Source organism: Parus major, chromosome 27 (genome assembly GCF_001522545.3).
Source record: "Parus major isolate Abel chromosome 27, Parus_major1.1, whole genome shotgun sequence".
In the NCBI taxonomy this organism is placed as follows: domain Eukaryota; kingdom Metazoa; phylum Chordata; class Aves; order Passeriformes; family Paridae; genus Parus; species Parus major.
This window is the reverse complement of record NC_031796.1, coordinates 61,138-85,345: the sequence shown is the minus strand read 5'-3', so window position 1 is coordinate 85,345 and position 24,208 is coordinate 61,138. Positions and strand designations below refer to the sequence as shown.

At 42.7% G+C, this 24,208-nt stretch overlaps 1 protein-coding gene across 9 annotated transcripts in view; it reads right to left on the bottom strand.

Annotated features, from left to right (window-relative positions):
• The window catches only part of TANC2 (tetratricopeptide repeat, ankyrin repeat and coiled-coil containing 2), a 155,439-nt gene that overhangs the window by 77,677 nt on the left and 53,554 nt on the right, over window positions 1–24,208 (bottom strand). For 8 of the 9 annotated variants that reach the window (XM_015651339.2, XM_033520027.1, XM_015651334.3 and 5 more), the window contains 2 exons: window positions 9,739–9,846; window positions 924–1,072 (listed from right to left, as the gene is read on the bottom strand). In XM_015651339.2, coding sequence (XP_015506825.1) covers window positions 924–1,072; window positions 9,739–9,846 — 257 coding nt within the window. Of the gene's footprint in view, window positions 1–923; window positions 1,073–9,738; window positions 9,847–21,356; window positions 21,928–24,208 lie in introns of those variants that run through there. The other variant, XM_015651342.3, reaches the window with a different exon arrangement.

The following is a 24,208-nucleotide window of genomic DNA, read 5'->3' as shown; positions in this document are numbered from 1 at the left end:
GACCAACTCCATGGTCTCCTCTGGACTTGCTCCAACAGGTCCACATCCATTCTGTGCTGAGGACAGGCCACTTTTCACTGACTCTCTTTTTAAGGAATTCAGGTTCTCTGAATTACATTTATGTTAAATATCTGAGTGATTCATGCAGAGTCACCCAATGACAATTAAAAGAACAGAGAATTGGAAATGGCTGCTTAGTTTTGTGCTCTTCTGCTACACACTGTCCAACTGTCAATTTAAATACAAAAAGGGGCAGGGATGGGGGAGGAGGGAAAGCCTCCTATTTTCACTCTCAGCAAAATTGCTAATTTTGAAATACCTGAGGAAAAGGAGGGAGAAACTCAGGCTCAGACAGTTTCTATAAAATCTGTATCATAGCCCAAAGCTTTCCAGCCAGCCAGAGGTGTAACAAGTTCCGCCAGAATAAAGATTTTATGATTTGCCTTCTTTATCTGTTTTCAAGCATGAAATGACCTTGTCGGGCAAATATGAGCAAGAACTGTGACTATCTGTAAAACCACACTATTACTATTTTCCTCTCCCTTCTGCAGATACTGTGAGTCTTTATGTAAAATTAATGAATTACTTCAGATATATCACAGAGAAGATGCCAGGCAAATACAGATTCTTTTGGTCACTATAATCTGATTAGAAACACTGCCCACTCCTATACATGCCGAAACAGAAAAACAACAGAAGCTGTCTACATGGCTGAGCCCTGAACCATGGCCTGCTGTTCTCTAAGGATGAGTCACTGCATGATGAGGAGATACAACCTTTACCTCAGCACCATTGCATATGCTGCAATGCAAAGGTGTCATCCTTAGGAGACACCTGGTTGCCAGGGAATTAGACAATAACCACCCTCTCCCAAACACCACAGTGATCCCAACCCATGCCATTCGGGATCGGGGGGCTCATACCTGGTTCTCGTCCTGCACCTCCATGCTGTACTGGGGCCCTGGCTGAACCTCCGTGACTTTCTCTCCGAGGAGGAAGCCCAGGCGAGTCATGAGTGTGTTTGCTGCCTCATCTACGGATGGAGGGGGTCCCAGCTCTTGCTCAGTATCACCTAAACAGAAGGAAACCAGATTCAGACAGGAATTGTTTACTTTGGCTGCTGCCCAGTGGCTTTACCAACACAACACTACCTGTTGTGTGCCCTCAGTATCCGGGTTTTCAGGTTACTCACGTTATTCAAGTCTGTTTTACCATTTCATGCTGGTCATTAATTTTAGGTCATGTAACATAGGTATAAGTTTTCTCCAGTGTTAACTGTTGCTCCTCCTCTCATGGCTTGTTATTTTCTCAGCACCTCCCACGGAAGCACACCTAGGTAGCAGAAGCACCAGAGCTACCAGGGAAAAAGATTTTCTGCACCAGCATTGGAGAAGAGAGAGTGTTTGCTCTCCTCCCTCTGTTCCTTGGAGGCACAGAAACTGCCTCCAAGTTACTCACACAGAAGACAACGCTATGAGAGCCATTTGGAAGGTGGTCCACGAGCTGCAGAGCAACCAACCTGTGCTACTGAGTAGTTAACAGGAAAGACCAGGACAGAAAATACATACGCAACTTCCACTGTCACCTGCTGTCCCCAACACACTCATCTAGAAATGCAAGTCTCTCCAGATGCAACTCACCTTCTGCATTCACCCTATGGGCCACGCCACAAAGTAACCTGCCTGCCAATTCCTCATCAAGTCTACAAAACAGGCCAAAACCAACATTCCTGAGAATTTGTGCAGTTTTTTTCCACCACCTGCAGGGAAAGCAGCACAGACAAGCTTCCAGCTAGCAATGCACGCTGGGAAAAGGCCAGGCATGTTTACTGGCTTTTCTGTATCCTTTTAATTTTGTAACAAAAGTCTGTGGGGGCTTTTGACTTGTAGATATAATTTGGGTTCTTAAAGACAAGTTCTTCCTGCTCACACCAGCACTAGGGTTAAAGCTTGAAGGTCAAGTTCTTACCACATTACACTGAAGTAATACTGTGCTTAGTGCAGTTATAGGAGACTAATTAGGATTTGCAATTAGTCTACAGTTAATTATTCATCTGATAATGTACAATCTGGAAAAGAGCCCGTCTCTATTTCCCAGCTCTGTCCTGGTTTGGGTTCCTCCAGCACTAAGCCTGCAGTAACAGTAAAACAGTAAAAGGATGCTACTTTAAATAAAATATTGCTTTTTGATAACTGTAACTGAAACCCACCGATCACAGAATCTGGAATATGTACAAAACCTCAAGAAATTTAAGCCAGTTGCTTCCAGAAATTCTCATTTAACCTCACAGAGTACAGCTCACAGAAACTTACAGCGATTTTTGGATGTCTCATCTGCACTACTGCAAATTAAAAATCCGGGAGCATCTCCCATGCAACCACAACTGCATTCCTAAGCACTACCAGCTCTGGGAGTTGAGCATCTGGAGCTGTCCTTCCACAATGGCTTCACTGTTAGGAAAATGGATGATAGAGTAGGTCCACATAAGCTGTATCAGTTACTGAATCCCCACTGTACTGCCTGAACCAAGGCTGACGTGAATCCAATAGATTTAAGAGAGACAAATTTAGACGGATGGCCCAATTTGTGGAACTGCTGACCACCCACAGTCAATCTGTGGGCATTTACCAGCTCTAGGAGCCCAAGCCAGAACAGAGACATTTATGTAAAACGAAAACTAGAGAGACTTTTATTTCCAAGGTTCTTTGTTTCTTTAAAAAGGTAGACTACCTTTTTGAAGTTAGACTTTTTTGGTACAAGCCATTCCCTAGATATGGCACTGATGCCTTGAGAGGCTACCTAGAAGAGAGGCTAGACAGTGTAAAGGAATAGAGTAGGTATTAAAGGCCTTCAAAGGATACACCTTGGGCAGTACAAGAGCCTGGCCATGGCTCCACCAAAGATGGATGATGGATCACACGTTTTTACACTTTTACAAGTTTTGGCCTATTTACATACTGGGGTTAATTGTCCAATTACAGCTTCAGGTTATGAAGTCCCATCCTCCCAAGACTGCTCTCCTCAATTTGCTGTTGTTTACACTTTTTGGGCCTGAAACTGCAATGGTCCTTGGGTTCTCAGGCTGGAAAAGGATTGTTGTGTCTGACTACACAGTGAGGAGAACTTGCTGACACTTTATATGAAGTTCAGAGTTATATACGAATGCAGTACAGCATCTGGAAAATACGAAAGCTAAAACTTAAGGCATCAGCTTCACAGCTTATTGTGCATTCCCCTTTCTGTATTTACAACCATGATATTAAAAATATTCAAATGATGCTGACTTACACATCTGGACAGAGAGGAACAGCTGGATCTACCTCTGCACTGCCCACCTGGGAGGATTTAGAAGGTGAGGCAGATGCAGGGCACTGGGCACAGCCAGTTTCCTTTGGTTTAGTGCTGGGAACAACTCCCAACCAAAATTCACTCCTTGAAGGTTGAGTTTAACCTTGAAGATTAAGAATGGAGCAGTTTCCTACAAATGTAACCACCCCTTCATCTATTGTTACAGCTAACAATGATAAAATGAATACTAAGGGGGTTGCCTCCATAAAGAGGTGAAACAAAATAACAGCATCCCAAAACACTGTAGGAAAAAAAGAAGTAGAATTATTGACCATTTCTTCTAGATTCTAAAGGATTTGGGAATAAATATCTGAGCCAGAAGGAAAAAGAGAGGACTGATTAATCACTCTAGTCACTGATCAGCACAACCATGACCAAGACCTCTAGCAACCATCACGTCCTTCCTTTCTGCCTTGTTTAGCATCCCCGTATTTCCACTTAGGGCAGGCATAAACACAAGGCAAAGGCTAACTTCAGATTGAACCCCACCTAAAGAACTCCTAAAGAGCTCAACAAGGAACTAAGAAGGAAAATGAAGTTTGTCTAAAGACATCAATGATCCCAAACACAATTGGGATGGTGCTAACACTGACAGGTCAGGTTGTCATTGTGCTGGGACTCACTGAGTGCCAACACATACCTAATCCAGCCTGACAGACACTGAGTAGGAACAGAACTATTGCAAGGTGAACAATTATGGATTTATTTGGTTTATTGAGGGAGCTGCAACATGGATCCAGGGAAGAATCACACACTGACTGCTAAAATGCCTCAGCACTTTGCAAAAGTTAGCTTCCTTTCTTTCCCCTCTCCTCCAGCTATATTCTTATGGCAAAAACTTTCACTCCTTTAGAGCAGAGCATGGACACTTGCTGGGACTGTGCCTGATAGCACACACACTTCCTAACAGGTCACCCAGAGAACCTGTGGCTGCCTCCAACCCTGCAAGTGTTCAAGGACAGGCTGAATGGAGCTTGGAGTAACCTGTTATAGTAGAAGGTGACCCTGCCCATGTCAGGGAGTGGGACTGAATGATCTTTAAGGTGCCTTCCAATCCAAACCCTGCTGGGATTCAAGAGCATCAGTGTGGGCTGCTCTTGTTGTCAAAAAATAATACACTACAAGAGGAAACTCCTCTGCCAGAGCCACTCAATCAAGGAGAAATCTGCCCCACCTGCTCAGATGTGGAAGAAAACATTTTACACTGATCCTCACAGGCCCATCACTGGCAGTTTCAAAACCATCAGGGTTGGTTTGCTTATGTACACATTTATTCGCTGGCAGAAAGTGATAAATATTCAAAAAGCCAAAGTATTAGCACAAAAATGTTACTGTTTCCCAACAGGCCATTTGAAATCAAGCACTGCTGCTTGCTGAGGTGAAACAACTCCTTAGATTCCCTGGGATCCTTCCAGATGGGCAGCCGGAGGTGCTAGGCTGCTGCTGCTGAAGCATCTGAAGTGAAACACACCTCAGGAGCCATCTAGGTTACATCTTTGAAAGCAGACACATTTTAAAATTGGGCAGCTCATCACAAAAACAGAATTTGGATCATTTACTGCCCTAGCCCCTCTTTTTTTCCCTTTTTTTTTCTCTTCCAGGTAGATGAACCCAAACCCTAGGTTGTAAGGGTTGATTAGTAATGGACTGCACCAGGAAGCTTCAAGAAAAGCATGTTGTCTCACCTTATTTAACAGTTAAAACATATGGAAATAATCTATGGGATTCGTATTATTTTCACTTCTTAACTTGAACAACTCCTTTTTGGTAAGAAGATTCGATAAACCCTAAACTCTGGACCCAGCCACTATCCTCAAAGTTGCAACTTCCAGTTCAAGCAAACTCAATGACACCTAATGGCAACTGGTCTGTGGCCAATCCCAAATGGATTCCAATTCACACCTGGAACTCCAGCAATGCCTTCAATATTCTCCCCTCCTATCCAGAATTTCAGACCAGACTGGAACTTGTTTGATAATACAGGAGTTTATTCTGAAACTGCTTTCATCTCTTGATATGGCAGAAGGAACCAGCAGCATCCTCCCAGGAACAGCATGAGAAAAGTCAATCGCTTCCATAGCAACCAATGTGCCAAATTATGGCTCTACTGCAATTAGGCTGATCACAATCATCTCACATTCCCTTCAGGTCAGTGGGCTTGACAGTGCTGGGACAACCACAAGATTCAACAGCAGAACCATTTGTCAGATCACGGTTGGTTTGATTATTCCCTCTCCTTCCCCCCACTTTATCACTGTTCAATATGACAGAGGCTGGACCAGAATCCTGCTGGCTAAATTTGTTTGGGGTTTTGTAGGATTTTTTGGCTTAGCACCTGTATCTTTTCAATGAAAAATCAGAGAGCAGTGCTGGTTCCTGCATTCCCTCTGAAAGGGCTTCGTCTAAGATCTGACAAGCATTTTGCTGTGTTTAGAAGAAACACGAAGATAGCATGAAATGAAAAATACACATTTTACATGACAAAAAGAGAGAAGCACCAGCAAGCCGATGTCAAGCTCAACGGTTCTTTAACCAAAGGAAGAGAAAAAGGAGTGATGAGATGAACACAAGTGCCGCTGCCATGGTAAATCACTCCCCTCTCTGTCTGTGGTGGGAGCACTGCAGCGATTCCTAAATCAATCAGGGATGAAAACAGATGCCTTCCAGCCTAATGTGCAACAAGGAAACCAGATACTCAAGATTTGTGTCCCAAAATTTCTGAAGAAGGAGTTAATCAAATTAAAAGATAATGTCATAACAGACTTAGCCTTTGGAACATGACAACAAGGTAATAAATTACATAAGACGCAACTGCAAACATTAATCTGAGGCAAAAGGCCATTACCTGAAAGCACCATCCATCTCTGATCGTTTCCAATAGGTTTTCTGAGCACTTAGAAGTCAAAACATGTTTAAGCTATCATGAAAAACCAAAGACAGCTCAAAGGATTCCCTCATGACCACAACTAAGAGCCAGGAAGTCAGGACAGCATTCACCACACAAGAAGCGCCTCTTGGCAGGAGTGAGGTGTGATAAAGTGGGGGAAAACCCCTACATATTAAACTGAGTCACCAGCATCACTGCAGAAAAGGTTTGACAGTTGAACAACAGAGGTTTGAAGGTAAATTCCTGCTATTCTACATTATTCTTCTTTAAGAGCAATGATGTATGTGAGGGTGTCATCCCCAGCCTCCCTGTCTTCAGAAGGCTGACAGCAAGGAAAATACAAATGGCTCTGCTGAACAGTGTCTGCAGGATTGGAGCAGAGACAAGGAGGGAAGATAGATCAGAAACCTTCTGAGATCCTCATTATAAAGTTTCTGCTAAGTCACATAATGGTCTGTGTTGGAGGAGACCTTATAGCTCATCCCACTCCACCATCCACCTCCCACTAGACCGGGTTTCTCCATGCCCCGTTCAACCTGGCCTTGAGCGTTTCCGGGGGTGGGAAAGCTGTGCTTCTTTAGCCACACAGAGAAGAGACAAGGAAGAACTCCTCCACCAGGGACACTTCCAAGTCAAGAAGTGCTGGACTGAAATCTGAACAACCTTTGCAACTACAAAACCATCTACAGAAACTTTGATTTGACTCAATGATTCTTGTGGGTCCATTTCAACTCAGGTTATTCTGTGACAATTCCAGTAGAAGGGTTTTTCAAAGTCATGGAACAGCTTTTTTTGCCATCATCTTAGCTACAACAACTATAAAATATGGGCCAATTTCTAAATTCATGTAAGAAGATTTAATTATTTTTAAAGTATCTATACTCTTTTCTCTATACAATGAATGTAATAATAATAATTTTTAAAAAATAAATTATACCAAGCTTAAAACTTTACTATTTTTGCTTGGTATTAGAACTTCCCTCAAAAGACACTCGGTATCGTGATCTTCTTTCTCCCTCCTCGGAGCTGGCACGTCACTCCCCCACACTGACTCACACTGAACATGTCACAAGCAAATCTTCCCCCCAGCAGCATGAAGGGCCAAGCAGTGGCACTGTGGTTGCTCAGGAAACCACCTCCCTGGAATGTGCTGAATTTTGCCTGAAGCCTCAAAATAAACATTTTGATACTGAGCAAAATTTCACCTCTCAGCATCTCAAACTGAAATCATTATTCCTATATATGCAGTATAGCTAACATTATCTTTTCTTTGCTATTTAGTGTTTGGAAGTGCTTTCAGGTGTATAATTAATTACATTTTTTGCCAGGGATCACATTAAAAAGCACTCCACCTCCCCTCCACTGCCAGGCAGATCATCAGCTGACCACAATTCTTTTTTTTTTTTTTTTCTTTTTTTTTCCTCTTTCTTCTTTCTTTCTTTCCCTATTTACACAAGGATCCTCTCCCAACCACCTACTTCTTCCAAGGTATTGTATCTTGATCTCCTTCAATCCAGCCTTTCAGACAAGCAAAACCTCCAGCAGCACTACTACTTTCACAGAAGCATCCACAAATTCTGGCATTTTTTTTTCCATGAACAGCTTCAGAAATCCTTCCCCAGTGGATTCTATCCTCCTCTCTTCCCCTGCCTGTCCCAACTGCCAGCATAAACCTGGCCACAGTCCCTGGACCTGGGCACACATGAAGACAGCAGCTCCCCAACAGCTCCCTGGGATCACGTTTAAGGAAATGGAAACAACCTGAATCCTCAACCTGCAGTTTCCACCTTGACCCTAAGTCCGTGTTCTTTCCTGGCATGTACTCCTCTGTTCTTATCCTGTTTCCCTGTTCCAAGTATACCAAGATGGCACTTGGGGATATAGTTTCATGGTGGTCTTGGGAAAGCTGGGTTTACATTTGGACTTGATAGCTTTAAAGGTTCTATGATTCCACTGTGACAACTCTGCCATTCTCACATTTTTCCTTCCTTAATGACGCTTCTTGTACCTTTAATGACACTTCAAGGCAGTACAAAACTCTGTTTTTCCTTTCAGATCACTAAACTATCAGCAAGAGAAGGAGATCAAATACCAGAAAAAGAAATTAAAGAAATTGCAGATCCCATTGTCAGAGCCGATCCCTGGGCTTGGCAGGAGTCCTGCCCTCCAGAGCTCTGACAGAGGGGAGGGACATGTCTGGGTGTGGGAATGTGGAATTTAGGTTTCTTCAATCTTACAGTGCAATGATAATTCTCTGTGGATGCAATCATAACAAGTTTATAATTATTAACAATTAGGACAGTTGAAGCTGTTCAGTTAGAAAAACAGGCAGCAGCAGCAGAAAAACTTTCATTATATTTCATGATGATTGAAAAAGGAGAAGCACTTTTCAGGCAACTGTGGTCTCAAATTAGGCATTGCCAAGCACAGGAACTGTCTTGATTTTCCAAGACTTCTCTTTCAGACACAATACATTCAAGAAAGCCCACATTCAAAATCTGGACAACATTCAATTAATTCCTCCAGTTTTGAGTACAAGCTCTTCTTCAAGTTCATCAGCCACAGAAAGAAACAAATTGCACAGTCATTTATTAATATGACCTTGGCTACTGTAGCTACAGATTTCAGAGGCAGATGTCACACATTTGCACACCATTTCAAACACTCTTTTTTCCATCCAAAGCCTATAGTGAGTACGTATCCCTTTGGTTCATAATCAAGGAAAGCCAAGAGAAGAAACTGCAGAATTCAGCACAAAATCCACCAAAACACTTGCTGCTGCTTTCAGCCTTCTCCCAGCACCTCCAGAGACTCTAGCCCTTCCCAGGTTGCCACTTCCAAGTGAGGAAGAATCTGAGAAATGATACTGAGCTGCAGATTCCAGACACTCACATGTGCTGGGTTTGCCGGAGCTTGGGGGATTTAGGCAGCGCCTGCCCAAACTGACAGACATGAAAAGGACTGAGCCAGGAAGGGACATGACCCACTCCTATTTATTTTTCAACCAGAGGCCTCAAGCAACATGTATATGTTTCAGAGCAACTACTACAGATTACATAAATTAGAAGGTATTTCTTTAAAAACTAAATAAAAGTAAACACGCCAATGTTTTTGGATGCAGGTAATAAGGTCCCACAGTTTTGCTTTAGCTGATTAAATGATGTTTCTGAGATGTGGTTTTACTGCAGCCTCTCTGCATACCAGCATTAAAAATTAAATTTAAAGAAGTATGTTTATTGGCTCATTTTTATTTTCTCAAAAGCAACTCTCTAGACCTTCTAAATTATTCTGAGGGTTTCTGAGGGGAGAGCAGCCACATGCAAAATTGCAAGAAACAAATGTAAATGGGCAATTAAGACAAATTAACACTTATTCAAATTTCCAAGACAGCAGAACTTAGATAGGGAAGGTCCAACCAACCACCTGGCCAAAGGAGCTACATTACACATTTAAAAAATCTTTCTGCCTGTTGCCTCTGCACAGAGTCTTCTCATGCAGCTTACCGGGGCAGAACGCATCAAGGTCCAGCTTCTGGGCAGAGAGGGCTGGGGAGCCAAGCTCAGACTCTGGGATTCGAGGGCTCTCAACAAACTTTGCTTTCCTCAGAGGGGCTAAAGGAGAAGAAGTGGGAGAGAAAAAGAAAGGTCATGAGTAAGGGAAATAGCAAGCAACAGATGGAAGCACTTAACTAAACGACACTGTCAGACTCATATTAGGTTACCTTTTTTTTTTTTTTTTTCTTTCTTTTTGCCAGGAAAACAATTATCTGCATTCTTTACAAAGGAGATGGCTCTTAAACTTTCGAAGTGCACTGGCTGACTTTAAAGAGTGTGAACACTGAGACACATTCCTGATACTCTAAAACTTTGTCTTTTCTCCTACTTCATTAGATTTTTTTTTATAGGAAGCAAATGAGCAAATGAGGATTCAGCAACTGTGGAAAAGCAAAGATGATAGATAGGTACACAGAGCCCATCAAGCTTTAAGATATTTAACTGTAAATATCTGAACACAAATGCTATGTTCAGCAATTGTTTCCTTGAACATAAAATTTCAATTTCAAGACAGTCTCATTGTTGGACGAAACAGCTTTGGTATTCAACACAAAAGAGCAGAGCAAAGCTAACACTCTCCAAGCCCAAAAAAAGCACTCCACTTTTATCCTTGCAAATCCATAAAAGATCAAGAGATTTAACAGAGGATGGGGAAAAGGTAAAAGTGTCTGTAACAAAGCAGCACTGACCACTAGTGCCAGAAAAATGGGATTTTCTCCATGTTTTTCCAGTCTGAACTCCAAAAGACAAGAAATTCTGTACAACATTTGTTTGGAGTAAAATTAATGAAAGTGGCTAAGTAAAAGTCTATAAATTTATTCTAGACCAGAGAAAGAGAGCTGGAGAATAAGTTACATGCAGAGATTGTCATATTGCATTTCCAAGTTAAACTCTCATGCTCATTACAATGAAAGGCTAATTTGAAAAGCCCTTCAGCACCGATTCCAGGGGTCAGTGCTTCTGCCCTTCCATTTACATAATGTATATTTATAGTTCCATTGTCTTGCAAATTAAATTTGGGATCTGCAACTAAAGATTGGGGGGCTGTTCTTTTGCATCTCCTGTAATAAAAGCTCAACAGGTCAGAGAATGATCTCTGAGGCAGCAACAAATCTCTTGGTTTTAGGGAGCTGCCATGGTGCTGGGAAAGGCTGAGAAGGTCCAAGGACAGGAAGCCTGACAGACAAAGCACAACCAGATCCCTCTAACCAAGCTACACAGCAGTGATTCCAGAATTCCTTTTAAAAAGAGTGTGCCAAACAGAGATGATGACTGGGGTATGTTTTTTCAATAGAGTCCCTGTGAAGCAGAAGAAAGGCAAGGAATCAACCCCCCATCTCTGCACCAAAACAGGTGTGCTAAAAACCCTCCTCTCTACCCCCTCATGATCCATCTTAGGAGAGGAAAAACAGGTATTATTTCCATTTTACACATGAAACTCCTAGATGAATATGAAACATATAGGCAGCACATTCCCTGCAAGCCCATCAGGGCCAGTGTCACAGGAACAGTGCCAGGCAGGAGGAATGTGAGAGACTCAGGAAGATACAGACAGCCTGGAGCCCCTTCTGTCCCCCATCCCACGATGCTCATGGATGTGCAGCACCACTCAAACACACAATGATTCTAAACGCTAGAAACCAGCAGTCGATTCTATATAATCCCCCCTGGAAAAAATCCAACATGTGCACACACAGAAACCCCACAGCCACAAACTGGCCAACACCTGTGAAAAATCATTCCCAGTAACAATCTTGTGCTGGATCCTGATACAATGAAAACATTTTAATATTGAGAAGATTATTGCTGTGGACCTGAAAATTGTTTAGAATAATAATTTTGCACTGGTCAATCCTGTAATATTTCATTTCTAATTGCAGCTTTAATAAATACGTTTTACCACAGTCTCAGTAACAGTCATTTCTATAATACATATTAAAAATAGCCCGTCTTTATAATTTCTGGCTGACACCAGGATCATATATCATCCCGTGCACATGTGGCAGTGCTCACTGTGTTCTAAAATACAACACTAACAGGATTTTCACAGTTCAAGAAATGTTAGTAACTGATGGGACTGTCACTATAAGGTTCTGCACTAAAGACTATTTTTAAAAAGAGGAAGGAGAATTTTAATAAACACAGAGAGGGCAATGTCCACCTGCTGTGTGGACACGCAGGTCTGTGGAAGATGCAGGATCTGCATGTTTTGACAGATCAACACTGAACCATTTGCCTCTCACCTGTAAGGATGGAATCAATCTCCCATTCCATTGGGCTTTATTTCTCCATTTACTGTGGATCTCTTTTACGCCTCACTGAGGTGCTCATTCCCCCACAAATTCCTGCCTTCTCTATAGAACAGACTGATGACAGGCAGACGTGATCAGCTCATGGATCGAACAAGCTGATCCACCATTTTTACTCCTGAGGGCAATAAAGAACACCGTACCATATACTGCAAGTTCTACCACACACATAATTTTAATGCATTTCATAGCATCACAAAATCACAGACTGGGTTGTGTTGGAAGGGAATTCAAAGCTCATTCAGTTCCACTCCCTGCCATGAGAAAGGATACCTTCTACTATACCAGGCTGCTTAGAGCACTGTCCAGCCTGGCCTGGCATCTATTTTATCGTGTTTTCATCTCCTTAAAAGCATGACTTGAGCCATAAAAACACACTTCCACCAGCCAAGACACACCATGTCACCATGACTCACATTGTTAAAGTAAACAACAGTTTACTTTAAAAGGCTGAAGTCAATACAAGGCTCTCCATGTAAATACAGGTGGGGAAGAGACACCGAAGGAAGAATTTCTGTTATTACAAATATCTTAAATGTGGAAAAGACAAAAACTCCTCCTAATTCACCCATAACTCAATTACAGGAAAGGAGGATTTTCACGTACAAGAATTAAGCACCTCTGACTCATGTTCAAATGAAGATTATCCTGACAGATTCAGATTTGGGCATTAGTCTTCTACTGGACTAAATAACAAATGACAATGTCATAAACTCTAAAATCTGTTTTGACACTCTACAGCCAAATGTCAACGGATAACACTGATCATTTTATAAAAGTGGCTTTTCAAGGCACAACGATTTTTCTTGGTCCTGAACTTTGCTCCTGAGAGCAAAGGCAAATCTTATGATCACAATCATGGGATGAGTTTCCGGCACAAATTATAAAAACTAACAAAAGCAAGAAACAATTATTTGAAGTATTCTGTACCTGCTGAGTCCTTTAGGCCTTTTATTCCTGTAAGGATTTCTTGTATGAAATTGGCCATCTCCAGGCCCTAAACAGCATGAAAATAACCCTTCCTGTTACACAACTGCAGTTCTTTTGAGCAGAGAAAATGACATCTTCCAAGAACACCAGGAAAAAGGATGTCTGCAATAACCAGTTATAAAAATATAATGGATTGAGTAAAGATGGCTGTCACTAGCAATGCTGGATTTCTAGAACTGCAAAACTAGCATTTAATTCAGAAAAGCATATTGATTACATAGAACCTAATGTCACAACCTTGTCCCTGGGGTCCCACCACCTGTCACTGATGACAGCCAGGAGCTGATGGCTACAGCCCATGATCTGTGTCCACCTCACAGGCCAGTCCTGTGCCCAATGGAGCAATGACGTCATACAGGCATCAGATATTGGCAGCATATATGACTTGCTACTACTGAAGTAGGAACTTCAATTTCAATGGCTGAGATGTTATTTCAAGCCAATACTGCACATTTTTGGGGCCACTTCTGTAGTTCTTAGTGAGATCAATCCCCACTGGCGCCCAAGCCAGCAGAGCAAAACTGAAAATTCTTCTGTTGATGCAAATAAAAATTCTCATTTGACTTTGCCAGCAACTATTCCTGCACAAGGAAAGTGATGCTTATTCCAGGGTAGGAATTAACCATGTAATGCAAAACACTTAGCTGCTAATCTGCCAGCAATCAGAAAATTTAATTAGATGGTTAGTTTATGACACTTTCTGCAGAAGGTTGTCTGTCCTCCAGTGGGGACCAAGTCTGTTCCCTGTGAGAGTAGGGAGGCCCTGGCACAGGATGCCCAGAGCAGCTGTGGCTGCCCCATCCCTGGAAGTGTCCAAGGCCAGGTTGTACAGGGTTTGGAGCAATCTGGGATAGTGGAAGGTGTCCCTGCCCACGGCAGGAGATGGGATTGGATGGGCTTTAAGGTCCCTTCCCACCCAAACCAGGTCTGGGATTCTGTGTTAAACTAATAATAGGGGAAGTATTTCATTAGTAACTGCAGCATCATCAGCCTGACTTTTTAAGACTCTCTTTAAAAACAGGGATTCAGAGCACTTGGAAAGTTCTGTTTCCACCTGGCAAACTGAAACAATCTGCCCCATTCACAACATCCCTCAAACTTGCATGCCCATAGTAATTACCACTGAGGCTCCCATTCCCAAGTCTGGATGAGCAGCTTGGCAGAGCTGTGACCCCTACTATGACCAGGAGTTGCTGGTGGTTTATCTTCTTGAACCGGCATGTAGTACTGGGACCAATGCAGTGCTGTTTGTGATCAATGCCAAGCATCTACTCCCACATCAAACCAAACCAAAATAAATCCGGATGTGTCTGTTCTTTTGGAATAATCACTGCATCTCTAGTAGCACTACTTTCTCCTTCAGCCTATTGAGTTCCCTAATTCTACTGCATTTTCTATTATGCTATTTAACCATTTATAGGTGAGTTAGTATTTTAATTAAAAAAGGGTTTTCTTTAGATTAAAACGTATTGATCAAAGAAAATTATCATCGATTAACAGAAGGTTTCAGCTATGAAATTCCGTTTGAGCTCTGAAGGGCTGTGCATGAGGTGAGGAAGATGAAAGCAGAGAAAGGAAGGCAGCACCACCTGCTCCAGCTTTCTAAGTCATCTTGGTTTGATAACAAGCAATAAATTTCTGTTGCAGTCAGTTTTCAAGTTTCAGACTTTGCACTTAAAAAACCCCGTTTTTTAAGTCCTTTCCAATCCAAACCATTCTGTGATGCTGTGATTAATTCTGCCCTTCGAACCTCCTATCAACATGTTCCACATACACACCAGGCCAGCAGATCTGCAGCTTCCCAGAGCGCCCTCCAGGCTCTTTTTAGCACTTGATGCCACAACCACCACCTGCCAGCTGCCTGGTGTTATGAGAGTTATAAATGAGTAGTTATCCAGCAGAGAAGTAATTCAGCACCCCTGACCACCCCCTGCTCTTCATGCTCGTCCCAGTTTGCTTTCATGACCTGCTCTACCTTTGCTGCCATCCCAGACAAAGCTCTGCCATCTTGTCTCTGCAGTGCCTGTATCCACATACTGGGTACCCACTGCCTCTGAGTCTGGACCCATTCTCCATAATTAGAGCAGTAAAAAAATAAAACCTGCATTAGGGGTTTGGAAAGAAAATGAGAAAGAAAAACAAAAATTAATCATTCACTCTACACACCTCTGCAAAAGCACTGCTGAAATATTTTACAAGCAGCCAAGAATGACCAAAGGTAAGTACCAAATTATACCGGCAAATTAAATTAGAACAGGAGTGTCAGGGAAAATTCCAGCAGCAAGCCTAAGCTGCACGTAAACAAAATCTCATTCCTTCTCCCACCATTTCCTTAAGATCAAACCAAGATATTGTAACCATAAAAGAGAGAAAAGTAAATTGTAAAATATCCAACTGTTCACAGCCCAAGTAATCCCAAGGTAGAGCATGTGAGAGACTGGACCCTGTTTGCCATATAAACTACTGTTTATGACCAGGACTACACCGCTACAAGCCAATATAAATAAAAAGCCTGATATTTTAAAATAAAGGCAAGAGATTAAGAATAGATAAGGTAATTTTATTTCTGTGCAAGTCACTTAAATTTTGCTATGCTAAAACTAATTTAGTTGGGTTAGTTGATACCACCAGAGCTGTAATTACATTGACACAAATGCAAAACTGTTCCATTCATATGAAACTGGATTTAGGATCCCTACTGCTCTGCTGATAGCAGCTTCACAGAATATTCTATTCTTAAAATGAAACTGCTTATCTGGCAAGGCACAAGCCGGAATTGGCTGAACTTGTTTGTTAACACTTGAAAAACTGCATTATGCTGCATTTTCAAGGTGGGTTTTACCTGAGGAAATTGCTAATTCAGGCACCTGTAGTTTTCAGTAATTCATTTGCTTTTCCAATTCTTCATTTCCTTGCAAAATTAAAAGAGCTGCTAGAACTTTCAGCTTTGAGGAGTGATGACTGCTCATGATCATTTCTTTCCACAGATGAGCAGGGACAAGGACACATAGCATGCCTCAAGGATTTAATTGAAATATCTAATGTCCATGCGATTATTTGTGTGAAGACAGATGGTTGGAGCAGACTGTCACTGACAAGGGAGTGCCATGCTCTTCATCATGAGGGGATTTAAGACCCAAAACCTCTCTGAGGCTTTGGTGCATACAAATCCTGTGACAGTGCCAATGTCCCAAGACCAGGTCTAATATACGCTTGTAAGCGTATATAAGAGGAAGGCAGCACTCTCAGGGCCTCTTTCCTAGCTGGAAGAGCAACAGCCATGACACGCAACAGGGCCAGGACCATTTATTGAGAGAAACACATGGTGTCACCCACATGGTGACTTTCACTTCCACAAACCACTTTCTCACTTACACCTACTCACTTCCATAGCTGAGAAGATAAAAAGAAAAGCATAACAGGGATAAAACCTGTATTGTCCTAATCCTGCTTTCATCTCTGCAGAGAAAATGCTTACAGAAATTTCAAGTTTAATCCTTCCACAACCTGCAAACATCCACAACCAAAGGGCCCCTGATGACTCTATGGCACACCATCCGCAGGTCTCATCACATGTGGTGGCTATCTGGGCTTACAAAATATAGCCACAGGTGACTCTCTGTGCCTAAGAATCAAGCTCCGTTATATACACACTTTTTAAATCAGGGAAGAAGAAATAAAGAAATTAAAAATCAGCCTGTAATCCAAGAGCAACACTCAATCCATTTCTGACAGTGAAGCGCTGCTGGAGACCCCAGGCATGGTGGCTGCTCCTCCTTCCACTGCAGAAGCGTTTTCCTCTGCACCACAGAAACTCTGGAGCAGAACATTGCAATGGAAGTATCAGACACAAAGGTGCCTGTCTGGGAGCTCCAGAGTGGGCTGTGTTTTGCAAATGCAATCCTGCAAGACACACTTGTTTCAAAACTGGCCACAGAGCACTGTCGCATCCCAGCTCTCATCTGCCTCGGTTCCTCCTTGCACCCTCAACTCCCCTTCCTCACATTATTATTGTTTATTTCTCTTGTGTAGAACAACAACAAAAAAACCCAAAAACACAAACAAAAATAAAACAAACAAAAAACCATAAAAAACCACCAAAAATGGTTTTAGGAACATTCCAATCTACCAGAATAACTTTGTTTCCCTTTGCCATGCCTCTTGCCTGTATAACCAGGCTGATTTTGGGACACTAGTCCAAAAGCATCTTTTCTAACTAGGGGGATGGAGAAAGAGGATTAGGAAATTATAACTGGGTGTTTAAAAAATCCTGAAGAATAATTCACTATCGAGACCTAAAGCAGCACCTGGTGAGGGACCAGGCTCAGTGCAATCTGCAGTGGTGTCACACACAGAGCTACAAACAAGCCACAGAAGTCCTTTAAAAATCAGGGTTCAGACCATGACAGACAGTCCAGACCTGTGGGTTCTGTCAGATACGTGACATTCAGTCAAGACACGGCATGTGTCAGGACCCTAAATATTTGATGAAATTAATACTGAGATATTGAACCAAATATTCAAAATGGGGATTCTTTTTTTCCTTTGGTGAAAGCAGTATTTCAAACCAGTTTGGGTTAATTTGTTTTCTCACTTCATTTAGTTGTAGGATGTTTCTTCCCTGTTGACACAAAAAAATGCCCATCTTCACCTGCAGCATAAAAACCTCAACAAAACGGGTGCTCAGAGGTGGATTCTGCCGATTAAAAAAGCTGCTGCTGCTGGACTAAGAAAGCAGGTTGTTTAGAAATGTATACACACAATATGTACTTGGAAATTAATTAAGCATCATATTTTGGTAACAAATATGCTATTTCTTAGTGAAGTGCATGGAAGAGGGATAGATTACACTATTGCATATTTTTAGGTGCAAGAATCATTGGTGAAGGTTTCTGGCAACAGCAGGTCCCAAAGTATACTGGAATACAGCTTGGAGGCTGGGGCAAAGACATCTCTGATAGAACTCCAAATAAGCTTAAAACAGCAATATCTCACAGAATCACAAAACTGTTTGGGTTTGGGGACTCTAAAGCTCATCCAGTCCCACCCCTGCCATGGGCAGGGACACCTTCCACTGTCCCAGGCTGCCCCAAGACCCATCCAATCTGGCCTTGAACACTGCCAGGGACAGGGCAGCCATGGCTTCTCAGGGCAACCTGTGCCAGGGTCTGACCACCCTCACAGGGAAGAGAATTTCTTCCTAATATCCAATCTAAACATACCCTCTTGTCAGTTTAAAGCCATTCCCCCTTATCCTGCCACCACAAGCCCTTGTAAAAACTCCCTCTACCTCTTTCTTGTAGCTCCTTTATCTAGGAATCTAGGAGATTTATCTAGCTCCTAGCTATCTAGGAATTACTGAGCATTAACAGCTACTCCAGGAAAATCACCACAGAGCAAGGAAAGAAAAGAGCCAAAGCAATGGTCCAGAGCCAAAGATCGGCTCAATCCTCAATATCCCATCTGGTTTGAGCATCGGTCAGGGGATCTGTGATGAAAACTTGGCATGTGGCTCTGCAATGATCCCACCGTGATCCTGGTCATGTTGTGCTGGAATGTCTCATGCATGGCATCACCCCAAGCTTGGTGATAAGACCATGAGTTTAATTGAACCCGATCAAGGCTTCCTGCATGGTTAGAGCCAGACAGGTAGAAATCACATCAGAAATTAACTTCTGCAAAAGTAATGCTCAATCTTTGGGCACATGACCCAACTCAACACGCCTGTGTGGTCATTCCCTCTTCACACAGGAAGAAGTTTCCAAAACAGGTTGTGACAGAAGTAGGAGAGGACGAGAGAACAGGCCCAGCTGGAGATGAGGGCTTTTCCTTAGAAAACAAGCAACCCAGGAGAATGCAACGTCTTATTACACATGAAAGTATCCCGTGAATGCCTTTCTTCTCTCAAGTGCACAGGACACCTCTGAAGGCACACTGCAGGAGTAGGAGGAAAGATGTAGCCAAGGGAAGAGTGATGGCCTGATTTAACTCCACAGGAGGTTTTCTACACCACCTCCTCTTGCTATAGAAACCTCTTAGCTATGTCTAAAAATTAAAAATTCTCACACACCAGAAGTGTAATCGTGACAGATGCTCCATTTTGTGCAGCCCCAATGTGAAATAAGGACAATTTATTTGTCTGAGCCTCTGAAAACTCGTGGAGTTTCAAGGCAATTTTTTTGCCTTTTAAACACTATCTACACTGGAGAAACTTTTGGGGTTCCCCCCCTGTATAAGCATCTACACAATTATCTGAAATGCAGAGCTATTATCACCTTTTCCCAGCTTCAGTGCTGTGATGACATGTTTACCACATCCTCTGCAAGGCTGAGCAGTCCAACAGCCTTCATGCAAATAAAAACATCCTGGGGAAGAGCAAATTCTAAAGGTTCTGCAACAGCCTCACACCAGCACCAAAGAGAAAACACGGGATTTTCTGCGTATTTCTACTGCAATTTCAGCTCTATCAATATGAAAGACAGTTGGGTGTCAAAATGAGATGGATAGGGTTTGTCTTGAAAACAGCACTGAGGAAAATCCATGCTAGAACTGGTGTCTTTCAAAAGCCAGTAAATATTACATGCCAGTTTTCCCCTTCCCTTTATTTAAGAAAATAAAAGCTACATCCAAACAATCCTGAAATTAATGCAGAAACATCATGAATTTTACAGGTCTCCAACAAACAAAAACCCTTCAACACAAGATCTGGTTTAATTCTAAATTACAAACAGACACAAAATTTATCTGCATAAATTTCAGGGATAGTTTTGGCGCTTCAAAACATTTATATCAGAAATTTTCCCATTTCACATGAAGTGTTATGTTGGTTTAATAGAGATAAAAGTCCATCTTGTGAGTACATTCATCTACCTGTTTCATCTCTGCAAGCCCAAATGGTTTCCATTTGAGTATGTGCCTGTGAAAACAAATCACAGGTCCCAAAAGAACTGATTAAGAATCCCAAAAATGTCAGTTAGAACTGACATACCAGGAAAAAAATACTCAGCATATGTTATTGTAACTGAATGATGATTCTCCTTCTCCAGCAGGTTTCACTGATGGAGGCAGAATCCCAGAATCACCAGCCCAGAGCACTGAGTGCCACATCCAATCAATCCTTGGACACCTCCAGGGATGGGGACTCCACCACCACCCTGAGCAGCTCCTTCCAGTGCCTGACCCCCCTTTCCATTAAGAAATTTTCCTGAGACATCAGGTTTATCACATTAAGAGCGTAAAACAGGACTGAAAATCCATATGGCCAAACCACAATGAAATGTTGTGTGTATTTTAGGTCATTTTTAAAAAGGGGCCAACTCAGTAATTCTGACAAAACACAGGTTTTCTACTCATGAAACTTCTAGGCGGATGGAGATTGCAAGGCATCAGGGAAACATCAATGGAAAATTCATTCTGCCCAGAAAAAATAAATTATACATCTGGAACCCCCCAAATCTAATGGCACTTTCCAGTAACTGCTATGGCACTGCTATGCATTCAGAGACACAGGATGGGCCTCCCACCCAACCTCCACTCCTACACAGAAACAGGAATTTCAGATCAGTGTCATGCTGACAGCATGACAGAGAATTCAATGAAAAGAAATGTAAGCCTATTGCAAACACTATGGTATAAAAATACTTTAAAAGGAACAAAGTCTCCCTGACACCCAAAATTTTAAGCATAATATCCTTCAAAAATTAGCTTCAACATGAGCATCATGCACTTCAAGACCTTTTCCTCAAATTCTACCTTGGTAATGATTGTTTATTTACTTTTATTTCTAGATGCTTACTCTTTCAGTGAAAAGCAAATATTTACTCCCCTTAGCAAAAAAAGGATTTTATAATCCACTCGAATTTGTGGTCATTTCAGAACATTATCTGAATCCTATTGTTCTAACATTCTGAAAACAAACGTCTTGGTGTCTGTAGCATTTTCAACTCACTCATCAGCAGTTCTATTTCAGCAATGCTCGGGAATCAAATTTTTTCATTGCACATTTTACGTTTTGTATGAGAAATTCTTCACATCTGAGCAAGGAGGTGACAAATGCAGATTATGTAAAACTATTGCAACAAGTAAAAGACAACCACCAGCATCATCACTCTATCTGACACTAACTCCCTCCTAGTAATGGCTTCCTTACCAACTAGGAGCTCCAGAATCCCTTATCGTACGCTTATTTTCTGCAGCCACAGGAGGCTGAAGAATGCCAAACACAATCCCAATCAAAGACCATGCACGACACATTATCCAAATACTCACAGGGCTTTGCTTGCTCTCGCCATTCCCTGCGCATGCAGCCCAACAGCGCAGTCAGCCAGTCTGGGAATTCAGGGGTACCGCTGCCTGGAGAGCACTCTGGCACAGATCCTCCTCTGATCCCTCCCTCTCCCTAGCGCTGGCTCCATCCTGCTGCTCCCCACGTCAGGGTGATGTTACAGGTGACACCTCCTGCTGCTGATGTCAAGCTCTGTTCCCAAAATCACAAGCACCGTCCTCCCTGCAGTGCCTGCTGCCCCTACAAGCATCACCTGCACATCCTCTGGGTGCCAGGAAGCGTGCTCCAGGAGGATTCCAGAGAAGTTTAAGGACACACAGCCTTCCCTCTTCATCAAGTCTCCCAGTGCTATAGAGATGCTTTAATTCCTACCAGAACGTTGCGGCAAATGTAGCCTCTACGCCTCCCTTGGGGGTAAAAGAAAGGATTTTTAGTTTCTTTCTGTGGCGCAGCCTAATTTGCTCCTTTCCTAGAGCAAACTGCTGAAAGAACTGGGAAATAATGGATCAGGAGACCAGGGTGACCGATTCACGGATGGTCTCCCGAACATTTTGGAGTAAGCTGGCGGGCTGGTGATGCAGCCCAGGACCAGAGCCGATGAATGGTGCAGTGCTGCTGTTGTCATGGCAACTAAGAGGAAAAGAAAAAAAGGCAGCACCATATAAGGAGCTGTGACATGGATTCTGGGAACAATTTATACTAAATGGCTGTAAGCCCTAAGATGCTTTAAAGCTGCAGCACCCCCTTGGCTGGGAACAGGTTTCATTGTTCACAATGAGCACACGGTACAAATTTCTGACAGGATCACATTCAGCTCAGACACGTTTGTGCTGGGAGAATTGCACCAAAACAACATGATTCTGCAGTGTGTGCAAATAACTGGAATTGAAATACTTGAAATTATTAAGGGAAATGGCTGGACACTAATAAGGACCCAAACTCACATCTGTGAAAACAGAGTACCCCCAGGTGTGTGCAGCCCCAAACACGTGAGGAGCTCTGTCCTTGCACAGCAAGGATGAGATGAGCCAAACTACAGCACCATCAGGTGGCTGAGTGGCACTGACACCAACACAGATCCTTCCAGGCCTCCCAGAGACAGGAGAACATTCCCAAATTAATCCATAACCCAGGCATTGCTGGGCAAGGGAGGCTGGCAGAGCACGCAAAGCATCTTCAGGTACAGCAGAGCAGAGAAAGACAACTCACACACACCTGCCATCACAAGCTATGAGCAAGGCCAAATTTGTATTCCATGTGCAACACTGGAGAAAAATGCATTATTTACCAGAACCATTACCTGGTATAAAGCATGTTAAGTGCTTTTCACTTAATCCATGTGCCCAAACAGAACAATACACAGTGAGGGAGAGAACAGCCATTGTTGCACCCAGCACAACCAGAGCTGCTGAGCCGGGGCTCAGCAACTGAAACTTTAGAGATCAAAAATCCTTCCCATTGATGATTTATTTCATTTTTAAACACAGAATCCCAGAATGGCCTGGGCTGGAAGGGACATTGAAGATCATCCAGTTGCCACTGCCATGCCCATGGGCAGGGTAACCTTCCACTAGACCAGGTTTCTCCAAGCCCCGTCCAGCCTGGCCTTGGACACTTCCACGGATCCAGGGGCAGCCCCAGCTGCCTTGGGAACTTGTGCTAGGGCCTCACCATGCTCACATCACATAATCGTCGGCTGGAAAAGAGCTTGAAGATGATCAAATCCAGCCATCATCCTTGCAACACCGTCACATTCCACACTAAACGGTGTAGTTAAGTGCCAGAGCCACACATTTTTTTGAGCACTTCCAGGAGTAGTGACTTCACCACTTCCCACATGTGCCAGCACTGACAGCTTCCTCCCAGCACTCCCACCCCTGAAGCTGTGCCTCATCATCTCTCATGCTCACACCCAGCTGAGCGGGTACAAAAATTTGGAGAGAACAAGCGGTCCTGGGGGCTGAAATCATTAATCTGGGTTTATCACCACTAAACAAGAAACAATAAAGTTTTCAAGTAGAGAAATTTGAGCTTTTTAGTCCCACAATTACAGTTAACATCAAAGAATACCAAACCATTTGCTGAGGATACAGAGAAGTAGCCTCATGGCTACTCGCAAGAGATGCAAGAGTAGCCCATGAGGGATGGGAGAAGACAAGACGCCAGCACTACAAATGACATGGGTGATGGTGGCACAGGGAATGTTGTGTGTGAGGATCCTAGCCCAGATGGACCTGGAGGGTGTTGAGAACCACAGTGGTGGGTCCTTACTGGCACCACTGGGAAGAGCAAGTCTCCATCCTGCTCAGTCCTGCTCTCACCATCTCTGAAGGATCTAGTGAAAAAATACACATTTTCTTTAGGAATGAGGCTGCTATTAACTGCCTGGACCCACTGGTTTATAGGAATAGTCCTACTGATTAATATGAATTTTATTCTTAGGGAAAGCTCCCACATTCCCCAAACACAAGGGAGGAATGCTCTCAAAGAGAGGATTTGCAGTGAAACCAGTCCCCCAGGCCCATGTCTTTGAAGACACTGAAGCAGCTAATTCAGACTAGATACAGCAGGAATCAGGCCTCTGAAAATCCAAACCGAAACATCTAGGCTAGGTTTTTGTTAGCAAAACGCAATTTTTTTCCTAAATGTCTTGCTAATCTTCTCCCCATATCACTCTCTTCATAGGCATTCACACACGTGCTCTTTCTGAGAGAATCCCAATGCTTGCAATCTGTCATTCAGTAGAAAAAATAGCAACAGCCAAGTACAGTGATGAATAAAATTATCCCTGCACATATAAATGTACAATATGTAAATGAACACTCATTCCGGAGGA